Source organism: Pteronotus mesoamericanus, unplaced genomic scaffold (genome assembly GCF_021234165.1).
Source record: "Pteronotus mesoamericanus isolate MK-2021 breed Mesoamerican mustached bat unplaced genomic scaffold, CSHL_Meso_final contig_347, whole genome shotgun sequence".
Classification (NCBI taxonomy): Eukaryota; Metazoa; Chordata; class Mammalia; order Chiroptera; family Mormoopidae; genus Pteronotus; species Pteronotus mesoamericanus.
Window position 1 is genome coordinate 19,191,618 of NW_026555137.1, and position 16,551 is coordinate 19,208,168.

The 16,551-nt window shown below is 57.0% G+C and overlaps 1 protein-coding gene across 2 annotated transcripts in view; it reads left to right on the top strand.

Moving 5' to 3' along the window:
* Positions 1-16,551, top strand: part of SLC35F3 (solute carrier family 35 member F3) — a 272,142-nt gene that overhangs the window by 189,727 nt on the left and 65,864 nt on the right. For both annotated transcript variants that reach the window (XM_054576487.1, XM_054576488.1), the window contains one exon: positions 15,059-15,374. In XM_054576487.1, the coding sequence (XP_054432462.1) occupies positions 15,059-15,374 (316 nt within the window). The remainder of the gene's footprint in view (positions 1-15,058; positions 15,375-16,551) is intronic.

The window sequence follows — 16,551 nt, forward strand, 5'->3', positions numbered from 1 at the left end:
TGCGATGTTCCGAGGCCCGTTTCCCCGCGCGAGTTCCCGCCCGTTACCGGGAGACCGAGGGCCGGTGAGGGCTGACGTGCCCCGGGGTGGACGTCTGCCCCCTGTGCGCAGAGGCCTGCCTGCAGCCACACGGCGCCCTGTCCCCATCCTCCAGATGAGGACCCTGAGGCCCGAGGGTGGGCCGGCCTCGGCTGGTGGGCGGCCTGAGCAGGACTGGAGTCCTGGACGGCGACTCCCCGACCCCTGCTTTCCAGAACATCATTTTGTACCACCTTGCGACTCCTTACCAATTTGTCATCGTTTTCTATCTTTAGGAGGTTAATTTTTTTCCCTTCATGTAGCTGTCTCCTCCCCCTTTCCACCCCAGTCTTGGGAAAGACTTGGTATCAGTTGTCTATGCCTGAATTGAGCGCATAGTTACCTCTCCCGGGAGGAGGGGGGCATTCCCGGCCTTGACGGGGACTTTGCCCGGGTGTACCTGTGAGCTGGGAGAGGCGGGGTCAGCTTTGCCTCTCCCTGAGGGAAGCTGGAAGGTTTGCTTGCTCACGGGGCCCTCAAGGGAAGTTCCTTACCCCACCCCCACCCCTGCCATGTAAGGAAGGCAGGTGGGATCTCCTCTCTAGCTTGTGTAGGATGAGCTGAGCTACACTGCCCTGGACAGGGGTGGGGAGGCCGCCAGGCTGGGCCCTGTGACCTCAGGTGGCTGCAGCAGGCAGTGGGTGACATACCAGGCACAGGTAGGGGACCCCCTGCCCCCTTCCCTGGGGCTATTGCCCAGGTGAGCTTGGAGTCTCCTTTTCACGCCAACAACCTTAGCGAACCGTGGGCTTGACGTTTTAACCAGCTTTGGCACAGGAGGACCTGTGGGTGACGGGAAGTGGATTAAACTGATCGCTGGCCCGATCAGGGGCCTAGACCGCCCTCTTCCCCCAGGCAGGGTGACCTGCCTGGACATGGGGAAGCAAAGCTAATGCCCTCCCTCAGCAGGCTTTGCCGTGAGCAGGGTGGCCGCCGTGCCCAGCAGGGGCCTGGCACACAGTAGGCACTTCACACATGCCTGGCCGTCCTCCGGCTGCGGGCTGTCTCGCACCTTCAGCGCCTCCTTGCTGCCCTCAAAGACTAGGTATGTGGGTGAAAAAAAAATACAATAAAGATTAAATTGAAAAGAAAAAAAAGAGTAGGTGTATGGGGTCAGGATCTAGAAGCAGCTGCCGAGTTCCAGGACACGAGGAAGCTGCCAGTCCCTTTCTCTGTAGGAAACCTATGGTCCATCAGCCAAGGACACGCCGGACCTGAGGAAACCTGCCCCCCTAACACTGGGGCTGGCAGGTGGCTCTGCGTCTCTGCCTGGTGCTTTTCCTTGTTTTGGTTCAGTTGGACGTTTGGTCTATTTTCTGAAAGCATTTGCATCCTGTGCGCTTGTTTGGGGAGTGTTGAATCATCTCTTTGCCCCGGATGCACAGGGCACGGTGGCACCGTACTGTGGCTGTCTCTGCGTGGCCAGCAGACAGGCTGCATCCCGGAACGCAGCCAGGGAGCGCTCTTTGTTAGCCTGTGGAGTGTGCCTTCCGGGGGGAGGCACGAAAGCGCCAGCATGTGGTACCTATAAAACCAAAATAGAAAGCGCAGCGCGGGGTGGGACTCAAACGCAGGAGGAGGGCAAGGCAGCCTCGCTTACCCGACCGATACTTCACCCGACCCTGCCTACTCGGTGCCCTGCTGAGCAAGGCCCTGGAACTCTGAGAACAACAGTAGTAGCTTCATTCTCCTAAGAAGTTTCAGTCTAGTGGGAAAGGCATGTAGATTACCCAGTACCCGGTAGTACGTTCTGGTTTAGAGCCAAGAACAAAGTGGCGCAGGGACACTGATACTGAGGAATCCGAGGTGGCCTTCTGAGGTAGAGGCCTTGCACCTGGAGCGAGGAACCTGTCAGGCCTGGAGGGAGCGGGGGGCTGCCTGGCACAGAGCGGGGGTGGCTGTGACGGGCTTGGCCAGGAAGCGCCCGGAGGAGGCTGCCGTTGGGCCCCCAGTGGGGCTTGGGGCTTGAGGCTTGGACAGCGGTTTCCAGCCCAGTTGGTGGCGTCTGTCCTGTCTGGCAGCGCGTCTTGTTTTCATGTCCTTCCTGGCTTTCACATCGAACGCAGATGCTGACTATTGATCAGTAACACATCCTCGTAGAGTGGTATTTACTTCTACAGTCACATGTTCCATGAAATGACGTTCGGGAGGAATCGGTCGTTGAGAGCAGTAGGCCGAACTCTCCCGAGCGGCCGGCAGTGAGGAGTGTTGCGGGAAGAGCGAGGGCCGTGGGGCTGGACGGGCTGCAGGTGGTGCCCACATCTCAGTGGAGCCAAGTAACTTCGGCAGACGATTAGGGCTCTCTGGGCACTTAGCTTGGGGCAGTGGCTCTATTATTTCTATTCCCCCCAAAGGAAGGGTGGGTGTGTTGTCCCAATTTACAGATGGGGAAACCGAGGTCCAGGGAAGTCATTCATGCAGCGTCCAGCAGGTGCCAGGCAAGGGTGCCAGGCTTTACGACCATGTCGTCCTGACCCTCAAACATTGCAAAACCTCGGCACAACTGAGTTTCATTTGAGCGGCAGTGACAAGGACAGCTGCTCATGGCACTTTGCAAGTGCTCAGGAAATGTTTGCTCCCTGAGCTGCCACCGCAGCGCGCCTTGGAGCCCCGGAGGACTGCCTGGGCTCACGGGGCCCGCTGCTGTGGGCAGCATCCCTGTGCTTCTGCTCCAGGACAGCCAGCCGGTCTCAGCTGCCCCCGGGGTCGGTCTGGCTACATTGTCCCCATTCATCGGACAAGACTGTCTTCCTGGGATGTTCAGTTACTGCGTGTGGCCCAGTCTGAGAGGTGTGTTGAGAAGTACGGTGCTGGGGGGTTCCCACACCCCAAAATATTTCCCAGGTTGCCTTGCCCTAGGCCTGCAACCTCAATGACAGAAGTCATTCGTGTAGTGATCAAATATGTTACCTAATATGTGTGAGTGAATAAACCAGAAGTTCCTGTGGATGTTCAGGGGAGTTAAATATCATCCTTGACCCATCAGGGCTTCCAAACAAGTAAGAAATATCACAAATGCACAAAGTCATGATTACATGTTGAGAAGCAATTGTTTATAATCCCATAAAGGAGTACAAAGTCAGCGGTGCGTGTCCGCAGAGGGCGAGAGAGCCCGCTTTGGCTGGGGCGCGGAGGCCACGAGGCAGCCCTCTGCCACCGGCAGCCCCGCTTTGCCAAAATGACACGCTCTCAAGGCACACTCTTCCCTGCCGAGCCTGGATGTGGCCCCGGTCCTTCCCGTCACCCACCTGCAGGCGGTGACGACGCAGGGGCGCTGACCTCCCTGGGAGCGTTCCCAGGGGGCCGCGATGCGGAGGCTCCTCTGCGGTCATAGGCGGGCGGTGGGGGCACAGCGTTCCTGGCACCCGTAACTCCGCGGACAAAGGCGCAGCGTTAGGAAAGAGGTGATCTGGCGGGGACCGGCAGGTGCTGTTAAGAACTGGGGGAGGGCAGGGCTGGGGTCGAGGCCGACCTGGGGCAAATGCAGCGGCCGCAGGAGAGTGGATTGAAACAGGAAGGGGAAGCTGTCAAAGAGGAGAAAGACGCCGTCTAAGCCTGTGGCCACCTTAGAGAGCCGTGGCTCAAGATGGGTCATCCAATAGACTTCATCCATCACAGTTAATATTTTCATTAAAGGAACTAGGAGAGAATCAAAATACTAAAGCGTAGCACATGCGATAAGAGTCAAGGTTGAGCCCTGGCTGGTGTGACTCAGCTGGGTGAGCGTCATCCCGTACACCAAAAGGTTGCGGGTTCGATTCCCAGTCAGGACACGTAACTAGATTGCAGGTTCAATCCCTGGTCAGGGTACGAGTGGAAGCCTCTCTCACATCAGTGTTTCCTCTCTCTCACTCTCTCTCAAATCAATAAATATATCTTAGGTGAGGATTTTAAAAAAAGAATCAAGGTTGACCTTTGGCACTTCAGAGGTCTCAGTGCGTGCATGCGCCCTCAGCAAGGGCAACAGTGAGAATAGTTTGAGAAACTGCAGGGGAGTGTCCAGTGGAAAGAGAGAGGGAACCATGCTAGGAGGTGACTGCAGTGCCCAAACTTGGGCTAATGGTCACAATCGTGTGGTGACATTTGCTTCACACTCGTCATGAGCCCTTGACCGGCACTGCCCAGTTCTGTCCTCAGACACCCCTGTGTCCTGGAGTGTGTGCCCACCGTGTGGGCGAGGAACGGACGGAGTCCAGGGCCATTAGGCGAGTCGCTCTGCAGGTCCCTGCTGCATGGCGTGCCGGTGTCCTGCCCTCTGCACCTCCCACGGCGAGGACAAGGCCAGGACGGAGGGGGAGGGGCAGGCCGTGGTGGCAGAGGGAGGGAGGAGGGCTGGAAAGGGAGCATCGAGACGCTCTGAAGACGGAGCCCGAACGCAGCAGTGGGGGGCCCCCCCGAGGGACAGGTGGGAAGTCGGCCTGGACGCAGCGGGTGCGAGGCCTCGGCGGGGACGGGTGTGTGGCAGGCAAGGGGGTGGGAGGAGGCGTGGTGAGGCCTGGGTGACGACGCAGGTGAGACGGCAGAGAAGCTCCGGCGTCATCGGACGCACACCGAACCGACAGCCACGTGTCACAGGGAGGGCGGGAGGCAGGAGAGAGGCTGAATAGGCGAAGCAGCAGCGTGGAAACCGCAGGAGGATCCCAGAACGAGGCAGCGGGTCGGATGGCAGATACCGCCAGGGCGTGGGGGGCGGGAGGTGCAGAAACTGTTGTGAGTGGGGGCTGGTCTGTGGGCCAGATTGCAGGGGCGGGTGTTGGCGAGGGGGCAGGAAAGCGGGGCCAGGAGCGTGGCTCAGTGTCTGGTGGATGGAGGGGTGGGAGGGTTTCGCTGTCTTTAGCGGGAAGGGCAGAGATTTTTCCAGAGCCAGGAGTTCTGTAAACGGAGGGATGGACGCTGTCCCCCGCAAGCCTTGGACGCAAGACAGGTCTAACATGTCCCCAAAAGGAGGGTGAAGATACAGCATTGGCCTGGAGGAGGCAGAGGGCACAGGAGGAAAGAGAGGGGTAGCTGGTCCCAAAAAGGAGGGGCCGGAAGGGCCCGGTGACGTCAGAGACTGGGAGTGTGGAGGAGCGGGCGGGGCGGGGGGCCTTTGCAGGGTCGGAAGTGGGACTTTCCGCAAGGGTGCTGGACGGGACTGGAGGCTGGCACAGGAGGCAGAGGGTTCAGAAGGCCTGTATCAGGGGAGCCAGGAGAGATGTAATTCGTAAAAGCCTTTTTGGCGAGCGTTTCGTTTTCACTGGTTGAGACATTGCGTGACAGGGGGAAGCGTGCACAGGGGGGAACGCTGGCCCAGGGTCAGGGCGGCGGTCACTCCCTGCTGCCCGCCCGCCGGCGGTCAGCCGGACGTGTGCCCTCCCCTCTGGGAGCCCAGTCTCCTCGCTTCTGAAAATAAAGGGGATTAGAATGGGTCTCACCCTGGCTGGGGGTCAGCAGTTGGAGCATCGCCCCGTAAACCAAAAGGCTGTGGGTTCGATGCCCAGTCAGGGCACGTGCCAAGGTTGCGGCTTTGGTTTCCGGTCAGGGCGCGTGCGAGAGGCGGCCAACTGCTCTCCCATCGGCGCTTCTCTCCCTCCCTTTCCCTCTCTCTAAAATCAATGGGCGTGTCCTCAGGTGAGGATTTTTTTTAAAAATGGGTCTCTCATTGGCTCTGCAAGCAGAAACGTGATGAGTCATTAAGTTGCTTCCTCAGGAACAGAGATTGGTTTCCCTGCAGAGCAGTGAGGGAGGGAAACCCGGGACAATAAGAAATGTGACCTGTGTGTGCCTGTGTGTGCATACCTGTGTGTGCATGCACGTGTGCTTTGTGTGCATGTGTGTTTTCACATGCATATGCATGTGGGTGGGCTTGCGTACACATGTGTCTGTGTGCTTGCATGTGTGAGAGTGGGTATCTGTGTGTGCCTTTGCACGTGTGTGCCTGTACACATGTGTGCTTGCATGTGCCAGTGTGTCCAGGCAGAGGCACGCTCTTGCCAGCGATGGTTGGCATGTGGGCAGTGGGGGAGCCAGCCGCGTGAGTGCTTGCTCCGTGGGTCTTCAGCAGCAGGAAGCCACTGGACTCAGAGAGGCCCGGGCCGAGGGTGGTGCAGAAAGAGGCACAGAAAGACCCAGAGAGAGCCGTGCTACCTCCAAGCCTTGCCCCGGGCCAGCACCGGGGTTTTCACGGAAAAGCCTCATGGGTTGGACGGAGCTCAGCCGTCGCCCCCAGAAGGTGCCGGAGGCTCGTCCCCGGTGGGTAATGAAGCTGAGGAGGACAGTTCAGCACGTCAGGGCAGACCACACTTCTGTCCTTGACTGAGCGAGCTTAGTCCTGCCTCAGATGCACAGCTGTGCTGTGCACTGGAGGTGCATTCTCGAAAACAGTGCTTTGTTCCCCAAGATAAACTGTGCAATAGCCCATGCCGTCCGTTAAAATACTGCTCTGTTCTCCTGCTCCCTCCGGGGAAAGGCTCCCGCTCGCCCCTCCCCGCAGAGCCCAGGCTGCCGGAGGGCAACTTGTGCCCGCCCCGCCCTCTTGTAAAACCCTCGCTCCCCTGGCAGTGGCGACTGCCAGCCCCCGTGAGGGCTGGGGGAGTCCTCCCGCAGACAGGGGAAAACACGGGAAAGAGGGGAGAACGTGTTTGTGCTCGTGCGCGGGTCGTGAGCCATGGTGAGCGCCTGCTGTGTACAGAGGCCTGCCGTGCCCGGGCCAGAGATGGGAGATCCCAGGAGGCTGCAGGATCCCACCGACAGGGCCTGGGATTCAAGCCGATCCCGCAGGCTCAAGTGTTTGGAGACCACGAACTGGAGCAGGGGCCTTGCTCCGGCAGACTCGCTCCTCCTCTCCACGGGCGGGCGCTGTCTAAGCTCACCTGCCTCCAGCCATTTCCTCACAAGTCACGTTCGCCTGAGCCCGCAGACCTCCCAGGCTTGCCTGACCCCACTGCAGACTGGTGTCATTTGCACGCTCAGGCATTGTTCCGGGACCCCAAGGAGCTGCGGGGTGGGAGGAGGTGCCAGCCCAGGAGCCTGTTTACTGAGAGGGTGGAGGAAGCGGGGACTGGCCCAGGCCTAGGCCCGAGTGAGACCAGCTCTCAGACCGCTGAGGGAAGAGCTTCGGGGGGTCCAGAGAGGCCACCAGCACCTCACTCCGCCCCCTGAGCAGTGGCCCAGGCCTCTCTCCACACCAGGGGAAATCATTTTGGTTTTTACGAACAACTTTGTGGCGGCCTCATTGCATCCTGGCTCTACCCGCCGCCCCGGGCACCGCTCCCGGCACGGGCTTCGGGACTGCAAGGCGGCCCCTAGCGTCCTGCCCTCGGCCTCCAGCGGTGGCTCCGCCTCCCCGGAGCCTGTCCAGCGCACCCTCTGTCCTCGCAGGCTCGGCCACCACCTGCTGCTCAGGGGCGGCCCTGGGCCTGGGCCTGGGCCTGGGCCTGCCGCCTTCCTGAGCACAGCGCCGTCTCTGCCGTCACACCCAGAGGGAGTCTCTCAGCCACCATGACAAAGAACCACAAACAGGCAACTTAAACTACAGACGTTTATTTTCTCACAGATCTGGAGGCTGCAAGTTCAAGATCAAGGTGCCAGCGAATTTGGTTTCTGGTGAAGATTCTCCTCCGGGCTCATCGACGGCCACCTGCTCACTGGTCCTCACAGGACCTTCCCTCCCTGTGCCGATGGAGGGAGCCCGTGAGCGCGCCCCCTGCTCACTGCCTCTTCTCCTGAGGCCACCAAGCCTCTCAGACCAGGGCCCACCCTTGTGACCTCACTTGACCTGATTACTTCCTTAGAGGCTCCATCTCTGAATGCAGCCACGCTGAGGGGAAGGGCGTCATATGAATATAGGGGACGGGGGATAAAAATATTCGGCCTGTGACGTGGCAAGGTGGCAAATCCCAGCCAGAGGCGCCCCCCATACTCAGGTTCTCCCAAATTTACAAATGGGCCTGTGCTCTGGAAGCCTGAGGTCCCCCTTCAGCGATGGCAGTCCCGACGCGGCCCTGATCCACTCTCAGAGGGGACAATGAGGACGCTGTCCAATCCAGCTGCCGCTTTGGAGCCAGCAGGTGCTTGCAGGCGCGTCTCAGCCACTTGCCGCTCTGTGACCTGGACGGAACACCTCTTCGGGCTTCGGCTGTCCAGTCTGAGAAACGGGCAGTCACGCCATCTGCCAGCATCCTCGCAGGTGAAAAAAGGCACCAAGACTCCAGCCAGAGAGCACGACACAGACACTGGGCATTTGGCTGTCACCTGTCCCTCTACTCCCTTGTGCCCCCTTCTCCTCCCTCACTCAGGTTCCGCATCCAGCGGTGATTGTGGATTCTGTTCTGTCCCCGGGACCGGTGCTCATCAGGAGTGTGACTGGGGCCTCAGCCATGTGTGAGGAATGGGGATATTTTCTGACCCCAAGTCCCGGAATCCCAGTAGGCAGCCTGGCAAGTACAGGTGGGGTCACGGGTCGGGGTACGTAAATGAGGATGGCCATGGGACATCCAGGCCTGCGGTGGCCTTGACATGTGACAGCCTCTCCTTCCCTTTCCTACAAACCACTGCTTTAAAAAAATCGCACATAAATTTACTGAGCAAGTATTTAATGAATAGAGGAGATAAACAAAGCCCAAAGTGCATTTTTGGGAGATGAATTACACTTGCCAACGGCCATAAGCAAAAGCTTCCTTCCAAGCTCCTCGTTTTACAGAAGCTCAGTAGTTGGGGGGCCAAGCCTGACCTGACATGCGCGTCAGTGACCAATGAACGAACACTTGTTCACCCGGCCCTCTTCCCCGGGGCAGTCCTGGCCGGGGGCGGGGCTCCAGCCCCCAGAGCAACTGTGAGCAGCGTCCTGATTGGACGCAGGTGGAAGCACTGAAGCCGCTGTCAGTCGGGCTAGGCAAGCTCTTCTGGGCGAGGCCGTGCCTGCCTCTGCCCCACAGCAGGTGCCAACAAATGTCTGTCAGATGAGCGGCCAAAAAACTGACCTCGTCCACCTAAGAGAGATGAAAGCACGTAAGTCACACAGCGACCTGTGTGTGAGTATTCACAGCAGCAGTGTTCCCTGCAGCCCAAAACTGGAAATAGTGCCCATGCCCACCAGCAGGTGGAAGGATGAGCACAGTGCAGAATCTCTGCCCGAGGGAATACTATGCAGCCATGAAGAAGACCAGCCTGCTGACACAGACTACGACGTGGGCGGAGCCTGGAGACACCGGGACAAGTGAAAAAGGCCAGATGCAAAGGCCTGCTGTTCTGTGAAATATCCAGAAAAGCCAACTCTGTAGAGAGAGAATGCAGATTTGTGGCAGCCTGAAGTTGGGGGCAGAAATGGGGAAGGATCAGAGATCGGCATGAAGACTCATTGGTAGATGATGGAAATGCTCGAAGGCTGGACAGTGGCAATAGCTTCCCAATCCTGTAAATTTACTAAAACTCCGTAAGTGAATTTTATGGTTAAGAAAATTATGCCTCAGAAAGAGCTTTAAAAGTAACTGTACAGATCCTATTGACAGAGATGTCATTGGGAGGCCCCATTCTCCGTCTCTCCATTCTCGGTGCAATGCTAACTGCTTTGCTTTCGGGAGGGTGGGACATGCCAGCGGGTGGCTGGTCTTTGATCCCAGCTGCAGGCCCCCGTCCTCTGAGACTCGGGCGCATTCTAAGTACCAACCTCCTGGACACTGTTTCATAGACTCACCAAGGCTATTGTCGGGCAAACTCAAAAGAGAAACATTTGTGTTCTCTTGAAAGCTTGAAGAGCCATTTTATGAGAACTTGAAGAAGAGAGTAAATGATTTTCCAATTTTTCTTGCTTTCTCCATAAATGACTTTCAAAAAATAAACATAAAAAGCACCAATTCACCATTTTCTCAGGGAAAGTGGTTGCCAGCTCATGAGACCAAGGACGTGCCTTGGTCCCGAATGACTCGGCAGCTACCCCGACTGTCCAGCTGGCCTGTTGTGACCTTTCCTGCTCCTGAGCAGTCAGAGCCTGCAGCACGGCCTCTGCTGGGCCGAGAGGCGCGGATGCTTTTATACCCCCGGCAGGGGACAGGCATCGCGCGTGGCTTGGCAGGTAGCGGACTGCCGCGTGGTTTCAGGAGGTTGCCTGACTCTGAGGCAGAGCTCAGGGCGGAAGCTCACGCACAGTTTGGTTACATCTCATCGTGCCATGTGCAGGAGAGGATGCCTTTCTCTCTCTCTCTCTCTCTCTCACACACACACACACGCTCTCCTATCTCCAAAACACTCAATGGAAGCAACTCAGGCAACAGAGCAGGGGAGAGCCCGCCTGCCCCCAGCGTTTCTTGGTAATGAAGTGGCGTAACCAGAGCCTTTCTGGGCGACAGCAGAAGGGAGATGCTTGATTCCACAGTGACGGCCCCTGTCGGCACAACCGGTGTGTAATCCAGTTTGCGTTGCTCCCAGAGCTGTTGGCTGAAGTGCTGGGTTGGAATGGAAGGTACAAGGTCATAAACAGCGGGGTCGTGCGTGGGGAGGGGTATCGGGAGTGAGGGTGACAGACAGCATCTCTCATGGCCGCGCAGGAGTGGCCAGAGGGGCTGGGCTGGAGCAGGAAGCGGGGCCAGGCTCACTCAGCATCCACTGCCGTCAGAAAGGGGGGCAGACATCAAACCGGAGTCACTGGGCTTGCGGTTTGGGAGAGGAGGGGAGGGAAACCAGAGTTCCCTGTGCTTGGAGATGTGAGGGGCTTTCGCGAAAGGAAACCGCCCTCTCAAAATTCATTCTCCCTAAATCTGAGCACCAAGAGGACAGCTCATTGCCAATGACCCTGAGAATGGTGCACCTTGGGAGGCGCATTTGCTGCATTTCAAACAGCGGAGAACAAACGCGTCTCCTATTCAAATTTCTTGTCGCTCTACATGTATTCTTTAATTGTCCCTGTTTGTTACGGACAGTGGGGTGTGTGCTTCCTAAATAAAGTAGCATTGACAACTGAATTTACTCTACCAGGGGCGTCCAGCCTTTCGGCATCTCTGGGCCACACTGGAATAAGAAGAATTGTCTTGTGCCACACATTAAATACATTGTGACATGTAATCACAAAAAAACTCATAATGTTTTAAGTAACTTTACGAATTTGTGTTGGGCCGCATCCATAGCCATCCTGGGCTGCACGCGGCCCGCGGGCTGCAGCTTGGACAGCCCTGTCCCTTTGGCCAACCTGGCTGAATATCCAACCTGCTTCATGTCTGAGCAGAGCAAGACGGGGTGTCACAGTAGTCACGGGGTCTCACTGTCTTCCTCGCCGGTCCTGAGCAGACCATGTGTCTTCCTGACCCTGAACTCTGCTCCTCCTGTCGCTCAGAGCGTTTCTGTCCTTCCAGGCCCAGGCCTCGCTCTGCCTTCTCTGCCCTTTTCACTGTTACCACCACAGCCCACGCCGGCGGCACGGTCTTCGGAGTCTCCACAACAGCCCAGGTCTCTCCATTTAGCGCGTAATGGTGCTGTAATCCTTTCATAGGGCCTCTTGAGATTCCCAGACTGACTGTGAGTTCCTGAAGAACAGTAGTCATGGTTTATATTCATCGATTGACCGCCCAGCTCCTGGCACAGGGCGCGTGCTTCCCGGTGACTTCCTGGACAACTGAGGGACGCCGAGGGTGCGGCGCACTCTCTGCAGCCCTGCGGGAATCACAAGGTGCTTGCTGTTGTGCGGGAGGGTGCATGAGTGGTGGATGAAAGTGCAGTATGATCCGGGGGGGGGGGGGGAGGTGCAGAGCCACGAAAGATGGGAAAATGCAGCAGGGTATCAACAGTAGTATCTCAGGGCACTAAGGTTATTATAGATTGTTTTTTATTTATGCTATTCAGTACTTTGGAAAGTATTTGTAAAGAATATTTTTAGTTCAGCCCTGGCTGGTGTGGCTCAGTGGATTGATTGCTGGCCTGTGAACCAATGGGTCGCCTATTCGATTCCCAGGCAGGGCACGTGCCTGGGTTGCGGGTCAGGTCCCCAGTAGGGGGCACGCGAGAGGCAACCATACGATGATGTTTCTCTCCCTCTTTCTCCCTCCCTTCCCCTCTTTCTAAAAATAAATAAATATACTCTTTAAAAAAAGAATATTTTTAGTTCACATGAGGTAGATCTAGTTTAACAGAAGTGTTAGGAATGAGCAAGGTAATGAAATTGATAAATGATGGTTATTGTCAGAGGCAGTGAAATAGAAAGTTTTCTATGAATTAGGTCTGGGTGTCTATGGTTTTTGTGGGTTTATTCCAGTGTTTCCCACTGTGAGCTCGCAGGGACACTGGTCCCACCACAGGCATCGCATTGAAACAGGGGAAGCACCGGCTCTGTTGTTGCTTTTTGGAAATTCACAAAGTCGAACCCGTCTCTGACCTACCTAGTGTTTTCCAAACTTTTCCAATCATGGAATTCTTTTTCTTATAATGCCTGTTAACTGCATTGCACTTGGGAAATACTGTCCTATCTTATTTTTAAATAATAGTGTAGATTTCCGTTTCGAGTGTCTCGTCCTTTTGCTTGGGTATTATTACTGGTCCCTTGGTTAAATGACCCAGACAGCGTAGGGATTAGAGGATAACTTGTTGAATCCAAATCTGTAGGAGCCTTTCAGCAAGACAATGTTACATGATTTGGTGGTTTTTTCTTTTCACCGTAACAGCTACGCAGCATGTCATCACTTAATTCCGTAAGTTTTTTTAAACTTTTTCTACACGTTTGCTGTCTTTATTTATTTATTTATTTATTTAATTGTTCGAATACATTTGTCTCCACCTCCGGCCACCACTTTCCCCTGCCCCCCTCCCCCACCTCCCGCCCTCAATCCTCCCCCACTTTGGCTTTGTCCATGGGTCCTTTACACATGTTCCTTGACTTGACCCTTCCTTCCCTTTCCTCGCCCCTCCTCCCTCCTGCCCTCTTGATTCTGTTGGTCTCTTTTTTCTTTCAGTGTTGCTGGTTGTATTTTCTTTGCTTGTCTGTTTTGTTGGTTAGGTTCCATGTATAGGTGAGATCATATGGTATTTGTCTTTCGCCCCCTGGCTTATTTCACTGAGCATCATGCTCTCCAGTACCATCCATGCTGTCGCGGAGAGTAGTAGCTCTTCCTTTCTTCCTGCTGCATAGTATTCCATGTGTAAATGTACTGTAGTTTTTTGACCCACTCATTAATTCCGTAAGTTTAAAACTTTATTTTCTGTAATGAAGAACCAAGTAGAAAAACACACTGTGTGCCGAAATTCCTTCAGCCTCGTCCGGAGTCCATTCTTAACAGGGAGTTAGAACTGTGAAGCCGCATTTTATTTCTACACAGACTTCCAGCTCTATAGTTATCTTTCCAGAGTGAGTTTCTGACAGGGAGGAGGTGGTCGGGAAACCGCCCTCACCCTGAAGGCGGCTTGACAGTGATCGTAATGAGGGGTCACAGAGGATAACCCCCAATGTCAGGTCACCCACGTGTACATACTGACGCTGAATTAGCCTTAATCACGGGGATTCCGCCAACAGTAGAGGCCTGGTGGCTGCCCGCCTCCGTCCTCTGTCCTCCTCTGCTTCTCCCTGCCCTGCAGCCCCGACACAGACAGACAGACGGCCTGCCGGAAGCCCAGGGGTGGTTAGGCATTGGGTTCCCCGAGGGCTTTCTGACCAGGACCAACACACATGAAAGTAACAGGAAGAGGGAGGTTATATATTAACAAAGGCAATGAAGCATAATATAGAGGGCATCGAGCAGGATGTGGGCCAAAAAAGGACAGTATGTCTCCTTGACTAACCATATAAAGCTTGGGATTACCTTTAGCAAAAACGGATCATCCAGGGCTGGCCGTGAATGATAACATTAACTGACACCTGTGTCATAGAGGGTCTTGAACCAGGATTTTGCCCCACAGGATTATTATGTGCCAGAAAGCATGACAGACAAAACTTGGTTTAATGTGGTTAAAGCTCCTTAAAGAATTATTAAGTTTAAACAAAATACATAGAGTGTGTTTGACCCCAGAAGTTTTGCGCTCCCTCCTGCACCGCTGCAGCGGAGCCGGCCCCTGAGCGCTGTGTGCCCGCGGCGCTGCTTGCCCGGTCAGACGGCAAGGGCGCGTTCCCCTCTCCTGCACCTTGCATCCATCCACGGCTCCACCTCACGCAGGCACAGCTCTGTGTGGCTTTCCACCTGACTGACACGCACGCCGTCATGAATGAAAACCCAGCAGCCGGGAAGAGCGCCTCTCCCACCTTCTCGTGGTCTGCGGGAACAACGCGGCCGCAGCCTGGCTGCGGAAGTCGCACAGCTGGAGCGCAGCGGGCAAGCGGGCCTTTCACACACCAGCCACCTGAGGCTGAGGTGTTTAAGTGGGACTGAAGGCCGTGGGCAGGAAGCCAGTCAGAGCCAATAAAGAGATAAGAGGTGAAAGTCGATTTCTGCCAGACATGCCAAATGAGATGAGAATCTTGGCATCCATCCATGCCTTTAAGTGACAGACAGGGAGGGGCTTCCGTCTGGGCGCTGGGAGCTTGCAGAGCCCAAGGCCTGGGGCCCCCTCGGGTAGGAACCTAGCCCCTGGCGCCTCCCCGGGCCCAGGAGCACAGCAGCTCGGGCGCAGACACAGACTGCAGGAAGCTGCTCCCCATCCATGTGTCCTGGGGAAGGGTTTCCCAGGGCGTGAAATGCAGATTCTGGGTCTGGGGCTCTGGGGTTCAGCCTGACACTATGCGTTCCCAGCAAGCTGGGCATGGGAAGGGGCTGATGCTGCCAGTCCGTGGGCCTTGCTTGGGGATCAAGTTTCTAGAGGATAAGAAATCCAACAGAAAGGTCTTCTATTTAAGTTTTATTTTAGGAAGAGCCCCCTCCGCACCCTCTCCCCGGGGTGGCTGGCTATGATCCTGCCAGTCGGGTGGGTGCCCTGCTCTTTAAGTTCTGTTTCAGGGAGCCGTCCGGCCCCCGTGCACAGGGCAGTGGGTGCCACGCCCTGGGCGCGGGGAAGGCGGGAGCCCACTGACCTGACCGCCTTCTCTCCGCAGGGGAGGAGCGCCCCCGGGACGGCCCGGGCCCCGCAGAGGCCGCAGCGGGGGCGGAGGCCGGGAGGGCCAGCCGCCGCTGCTGCAGGTGCTCGGGGCCGCGGCTGCGCAAGCTGACCTGGGGCCTGGCGGTGGTGCTGTGCGTGTGCGCCTCCTGGGCCGGCTCCACGCAGCTGGCCAAGCTGACCTTCCGGACGTTCGACGCGCCCTTCACCCTGACCTGGTTCGCCACCACCTGGAACTGCTTGTTCTTCCTGCTGTACTATGCGGGCCACGTGTGCAAGGCCGCGGAGAGGCAGTCGGTGAGGCAGCGGTACAGGTAGGCCTCCCGGGCGTTGGGGGGAGGGGGGACGGTGCCCGGGCTCTGCTGCTCTCCCAGGGCCAATGCTCTGATGCGGGCGCCGGGACAGGCCAGGGGCGGTGCTGACAAGTCACAGGGTCACCTGAGGTCTTGGTGGGATGGGACTCGAATTCTCTCTCCCCTCAGGGTGGTGAGTACCTACCTGCTCCTCCGCCCCTCGGTCCTGGGAGCTCCTTTACATGCAACAGGAGAAGGTGGCATCTTCCACAGTGGCCTAGGGCAGATCCCCAGAGAGGGCGGAAGTGGGGGGCTCAGTGGCCCCATTTCCCTCCTCAGCCGGGGACGGGTGGAACCAGGTGACTCGGCTGCTTCCTGCGCTCAGCGCCTCTCAGATGTTCTTGCAAGGATGTGACTTCTCGTCCCCCTTCCAACCCCTGCCGCCACCCCTTAGCTCATGTGACAGCACCGCTCCCAACGCCAGGCCGTGTGGCTATGAAAATCAAAGCAGCATCTGGACTTGGCTGACTTTATTTTCTCACGTGGAGTCCCCTGCTTTGGTGTCCGTCTCAGAAGGAGCCTGGAAGCTTGGCCCCAGCCCCTCGCCTCCCCAGCCCTCCTCCGGCGTCGCGTTGTTGGTGTTGGACCCTGCTCCCCACCAGTGCCCGTGACTGGGGCTCACGGCAGCCCACCACGGAGGCCTTCCGTGGGCGACAGGGCTTCCTGCTGGCCCAAATCAGACCTACTGAGGAAAAAGTAAAACAAAACAAGAAAGAACACTGGCCAAGGCGGTCAGGTAGGCCCTGGAAACTCACCTCTCAGAGGTCAGTCCCAGAGGTGGGAGAAATTTGAAAGCTGAAGGATCTCCACCCCTCCTCCACTGAACATGCCCCTTCTACAGTCGCCTTGTCCCATCCCCCATCCTCTTCAGGCTCAGCTGTGTCCCAAAGTTTCCCTTAGAAGTCACAGGATTGCTGAGCACATCGCTGGGGCCAAGGAGTGGGCGGGCCTGGGAACGGAGGTCTGGACTCAGCTCCGAGTCTCCCTGGAAGCCCACTGAACGTCACCGCGCATCACAGTTGGGGGTGTGCGAACGCCTTTGACGCCTCGGGGGTTCGGCCGGGCCCCTGTGAGAAGCCGGGCTGTAAGTCAGGGCACCGCTTCCAGAGGAGGGGCCGGATGGAGCGCTGCTGAGTCC